Source organism: Daphnia pulicaria, chromosome 6, assembly GCF_021234035.1.
Source record: "Daphnia pulicaria isolate SC F1-1A chromosome 6, SC_F0-13Bv2, whole genome shotgun sequence".
Taxonomy (NCBI): Eukaryota; Metazoa; Arthropoda; class Branchiopoda; order Diplostraca; family Daphniidae; genus Daphnia; species Daphnia pulicaria.
This window is the reverse complement of record NC_060918.1, coordinates 599,637-605,804: the sequence shown is the minus strand read 5'-3', so window position 1 is coordinate 605,804 and position 6,168 is coordinate 599,637. Positions and strand designations below refer to the sequence as shown.

Here is a 6,168-nt window from a genome sequence, read left to right as displayed (position 1 = left end):
GCCCAAGTGGCAGTTTCTAGGGTGCGACATCCACTTGACTTATTGGTAGACTAAAGTTGGCCTATAGAATTAAGATAATAACAAATATCCGGTGTGTTCCGTGGAGCTTTGTCCCCCCCCCCCTCTTTACACTGCGCGCACAGCTCATTGTAGTAGTGTCTGAGCAACTGAAGTGCACCTCTGTTTCGAGTTGTCTCTATCCGGTCTATCCGGTATCCAGTTGTATGCCTATTACTTAAATTGAGCTATTCTTGGTGCTGTGGGGTTTATACATTTGGGCTTTCCCAGGGCAAAGAAGAAGCCGGGATTTAAATGTCTTGCTGGTCTTTTCTTTCTTTTTTTTGCAAACGCTACCCTAGTGCTCTTTTCTAATCGGCTTTCAAAGATCAAGCTCACTGGCTGGGCTGCAGCTGCTCCGTGGCGCGTCATCATTTGAAATCTACTGAAGAAAAAAGAAATAACGCAAAGGATCAACAAAAGTTCTTCGCCTCACAGTTACTGCAAAGTCGTTCGACCGTAACAAACAACCGAGTGGCGGTTAGAGCTGAGATCCCGCTACATATTTTTTTCCGAAACTTGATGGTGAACGGTAATAGAGAATTGTAAGAAGACTATTGTTAAGTGTGGCCTACGTGATGCCTCAATGCGGCAGCAGCTGACATGATTATCAGCGATGCATCATTCAGGATCGATCCTTTCTATTGGTGTTTCAACAAAGGCAACCATTGCTTTTATACAGGAGGTTTACCATATTCAAGTCTTTCAGATAAGCATGTTTCCAACTTCAAATAAGAGAACGTCTATGATAAAAAAAATGAGAGAGAAACATTTCCGGATCTAAATGTGTGCGCACTTGAGCATCCAATAGTTCATGGACTGTAAATACTAGCCACGAGACGTGCATAAAGACGACGAGAATGATGAAAACCCCACCCAACAACCAGCAAATTAACAAAGGAAACCTTTTCGTTATTTAGATTTGCATTGCACGTTTTCTATTGCTTTCAAAATTTAGAAGGAAACAAGATTTAGAGATAAAAGCAACAAACAACCGTTGCTGAAACCAATATGACGAACGGGGCACACACGAATTTAAACAAAAGTTATAATTCATTCGTTACTCTGCACAAGAAATAGTTCTTCGACTTATTAATGTCCAACGGCAGCAGCTGAGAAATTCAAATTACAAAATTTGAACAAAGTTACCACCCGTTAATTATTAATGACCAAAATAGGTCGCGAGCTATTTGAAAATCGACAAATTTCTCCCGTCATTATTTTCAAATATTTAAAACAAATTAAATTAATTAATACATTGCTTTTGATCTCGCCTTTCTTCTGTATTTCTTTTTCACGAAAACAAATAGAAAAGTGCAATCGAAAAATCCTATTGTTTCGTGAAGACGAACAAAATGTTGAAAAAGATAATTCCTAACGCATTCCAACGTCCTACAGTTATCCATAGTTTATGATGAGAAACGGAAATCATAATAAAGAAATCTGTCGTTGAAGAGAAAAAAAAATTTCATTTCGGCTATCGAAGTCGTTACGGTGATATATTATACAAGCGGAAACAGGAAAACAGACAAAGTCCTCCTACTAAGCCAGAGATATACGTATAGGAGCGTGACCTAATTGTGGAATTCTTTCCTCATCGGTGGTTTCCTCATCTTCCAACCGAGTCCTGTTCTTCTCCAAAACAGAGACTGTAAACATTTCAAAAGAATCTTGCCTGTATTTCATACGGTCTAGTCTATGGTCTGACGTGGTGGTGTATAGATCAAACTCGAGTGGAAGGAGGAGGACCGAGTGGGAGTGTCGATCGAAGAGAAAAAGAAAAAGTGGCACGGATTCGACGACATCACCTCACATGGATGACACATGGCCTGCACACACTACAACAAAATCCTTGCGTTTGATCTTGGGCGGATGTGGTGGGATGTTGGAACTTGTCTCGTCGATGAACGAGAGGCTGTCGGTTGGAAGCTGCTCAAATTCTAGTCAACAATAAGCCGCCCGGAAATCGTCGTCTCTTTCCTCGAATCTTATTCACATCCGCCGTGTATAAATACGCAGGGTCTATCAATAAGAAGTCTGGCGATGTGTGGGTGTTTTGGAATCTTTTTAGAACCTCGTGGCCAGCCGCTGGCTGTTGCTAAATCCACCGCCGAAAAATGATCGATCGAAGAACTTGGGATGAGAGGAACTTGGGTGGCCATTTACGCATCATTTTCAGCCGAATCGATTCAAAGGAAAAGAAATTGCTCGTCGTCGACACATTACGTGTGTGAAAGGCAATGATGGATTGCGCTTTGCAGTAAAGTACAATGGGAAATAGGGGAGGGGAGGAAAAAGGTACGACGAGACTCAACCGACAGTTCACTCCTTTGGTCCAACATGAAAGGAGTTTTGTTTTTATCTCTTCCCTTTTGCTCGACAACAGACAATCTCCCAAGAGGTTCTCGATAACACACAAGTGCACAGATGGGGCCAACTAAATCTCTCTGCTGTCTCCCTTTGACTTTGATAATCGCCACCAGGACACGGCGCACGATGTTGGCCCCTGTGTCTCTTTGACAAAGATGTAGGAAATGTGGAAAGCTTAAGGCCATTTTAGAAGGAAGAAAATGGCTGAGGTACAATGTCAAACAACGGTAGAGCGAACCAGTTTGTTTAGTTATTATGGGGAAATTTTCTAAAAATTTTGTGTCTGTTTTCTATCCATCACTGGTCGTACCCATCAATTAACACATATGACAAGGAACAAGTTTTGACCCCACTATTGACCCGTAACAACCACAATTCTACTGTTCATTTGACATTTGATCCGTTGGTCCAATTGCTATTTTTAAAAATAATAAATTGTCCAAACTTGACACCATTGATTTAGTCTCGCGCACAAAATTTGCATCAAATGCAAATGAAATAAGAAAAGAACTGTACCAGATTAGATCGACGCTAAAAGAGTGATGGGTTCGATGCCCTCAAAAATACCAAGAAAAATGACGACGGAAGATCTTTCGACTTCTCCGAGTTAGTCGCGTCGCACTAATTTCGTCCTAACGTGACACGGACGACACCCCTCCCATTTTTATCTCAAATTCCAACATTTGTTCCAAAAAAGAAAACAATGAACAAATTTCATGACAGTTCCGAAGCAGCGACGACTTGATGCCGTAATTTACGCCTTTCCATCCATCACTTTAAATAATTCCGTTACGTCGCTGGATGCGTTTTAAAACGTTGTCTTTACATTCTCTCTCCGCCCTACTCCTTCACGTCTATTAACTTGTAAATAATACATTCCTTGCACGCTGAATAAGTTAATGAAGTCGAGTCCAAACTGATACGCAACGTTCAAGATATACGACTGACAAATCTCTCTCCAGAAAACCTTCCAACAGAATCTAAAACTCTCATGAAATCTTTTTCGTGGGAAAAAAAGGAATAAGAAGAAGAGCAGCTCTGTCTGTATTCTGTAACAAGCGCAAATCCAACTGGAATGGCCCTTCAAACAGCGGCAGAAACAGGGGACCAAGAGAAATAATTGTATTAGCAGCTCGGGCGTGATGTGTGCGCAGGAGAAGGATAACGCTTTTACGCTCCTATTTTTGTGACATGGCTACATGCAGAAAATGCGCCAGCAACGTCGAAAATGGGTGGATCGCGCTGGAATGTGAAATAACAAGGAAAACGGGGGCAAAGTTGCCTATTCCATCTCTAATTGAATCTATTCCGAGTAAAAAGCGAATCGTTTCTCGTGATTGTTGCAGAACAAATCTAATCAAGGTTTTATGATGCATCTCCTGGTTATTCATTTGTTAATTTATTCATCAAATTCGTACGACCTGTTACCCACTTTCTTAAATTCTAATCCATTTCTTAATTACAATTTTTAGGAGAAGAGTAGTGACCGATTTCCTACAAAAATCTTTCTGGACAATCAAAATGGCTAGTGCTAACGGGTTCATTTGTAGCTGCCTCGTCATTTTGCTGTCCAGTTTCTTCATCATCGTGCTCCACCAAATTTCTGCTGTTACGGCAATGGAACCCTCCTTTACCAAAATTTACCCAGGTAAAAGGACCGTTTAAATGAAGTTTATGTGTTATTTTTTGCCTTTTGAGCCCTGCGTGAATCAAGTCGGGCGTTTCTCACAAAGCCATAATAAATTCAAATCGATATTTGAATAAGAAAAATCTGTCATAAATGATAAGTTATGCCTACTGTTTTTTCAGCGAAGCAGAAAAAAGATTCCGTATTTGAATTCACCAGAAATTCATATACTTCAAAATTTTGAGCCAACATCCAAGATGGATGTCTTCCACAGGACTTTTTCCAATGACTCGAAAAATTCAACCAAACACGCTCCAAGCAATATTTCATAATATAAAAATCGTTCAAATATTTAAAAAACCTTCCAAAAAGATTTGAATGAACGTTGTGTCGGATTATTTCTTCTTTATTAATTAAGACACAAAGCGAACAATAGATTAAGGCTATTTAATTTTTTCTTTCAAAGATGAGATTAATAGAAAATTATTGAGGCGTAAGTCAATACACAACAAAACATGGGCACTTCAATCAATAGTAAATCCATTAAAATTCAGGAGTCCCGAGAATATTTCATGGAACAAATAAGCCTGCTGTTGATTCTTGACGAACGGAATCGAAAAGTCCCGAGGGAGAGTTATTTCGTTCAATATGGCAAAGATCAAATGGCTGTCTAGAACAATTGGTCTGTGCAACGAAATCAGCTGTGGATCACTTTGACCTTTTCGGCCAATCAATCTGCTGCTGATGTTGTGTTTCGGAGTGCAAGCCACTTTGAGTTTGAATCTTTGATCTTTCAGAAGAGCGAGCCGGACCGGTGGAAAAGTACACAGTACGGTGATGCGCTTTCATCTGCTTGATCAATATGCAACCGTTATCTATGCAAGTTCACGAAGTTCACGATCACAACGAATAATCAGCACGCGCTGACTACCAGAAATGATCCGTGAAATGAAAACCGTAATGCTCACTGGATTCATTTATTCCCGATTGTGCGATATTACCGCCTGAATTTCAAATGCTTCTCTTAAAAGATTTTACAAAATTTCTGATAACTATAAATATGAATTCGAAATATCAAAATCTGCAAAAGTCGGAAGAAATCTATGATGGGACATAACTTTTAAATGCAAAAGAAAATTTTAAATAGTTTGAAATGTCTTGAAGTTGGAAAAAAAAAAGTTTTACATCAAGCGGTTCTAGTCTTATCCAGCTTGTGTTTTCAAGTTATTCTCCCATTGATCGTCCGACAACGAATTTGGTCTCATAAGTTATTATGATTAAAGTATTTGGTTATGAGTCATAACCAAATACTTTCAATTTGGTTATGAGTCATAACCAAATACTTTAATGAATCACCATTCGTCAAAAGGTGTCAGAACTTTTCTACGTTAATCAGAAGGCGCAGGAATATTACTGAAATAGAGCACTATGTGAGGCACCCATTTCTAGTGGTAAATAATGAAACCACCTCATTGATGACGAATGATCAACACGATCGTCATGAATGTCGGAGATTAATGCAACATTTGACAGTTATCCTTTAGAATGCACACAATAATAATCAGAACAGTTCGATTTCAACAACGACCATTTGCATTGATTATTCATTCCAGATGTTGACAACAACAAGCAAATCGTCGTCGTGGCTGCTGGAACAGCTCATCCACGATCTCTGACCGCTCCCCTTTCGTCTAGTGGCGTGGCCGTCGAGTTGGAGGAGCTCCTACCTGAGACGATGGAAAACGGCACCACCAATCACATGATCATCTTACAGGGCGAGACCGTCCTCCTTCCGTGCAAGGCCTACAGCCTCGGACAGCGAACGGTAAATATAATTTCCCTCCCATCACGAATTCTTTTTGACTACGAAATGAGAAATCGATCGGCATGACGAATGGAACGCCATTTCCATTCGGCACTTACGGTCCTATCGGAATAGACCATCGAGAATGTCGGTGGTAAAGTGTAGTAGTACATACACTAGCCTACTGAATGAACTGCATCTGGGAACTAAATCGAATCAGGGGAAAACTGCTCATAAAATGTTTTCGCTGCCAGCGGCTGCTGTCGTTGTTGTGGCAACGTCATCACTCACGTCAATATCGGACTTTGAC

General features: G+C 40.2%; 1 protein-coding gene across 1 annotated transcript in view; it reads left to right on the top strand.

The window, feature by feature from the left end:
• LOC124341980 overlaps window positions 1–6,168 on the top strand; it is a 31,980-nt gene that overhangs the window by 9,956 nt on the left and 15,856 nt on the right. Inside the window, exons 2-3 of the mRNA XM_046794938.1 lie at window positions 3,900–4,075; window positions 5,668–5,879. Coding sequence (XP_046650894.1) covers window positions 3,949–4,075; window positions 5,668–5,879 — 339 coding nt within the window. The 5' untranslated portion in view covers window positions 3,900–3,948. The remainder of the gene's footprint in view (window positions 1–3,899; window positions 4,076–5,667; window positions 5,880–6,168) is intronic.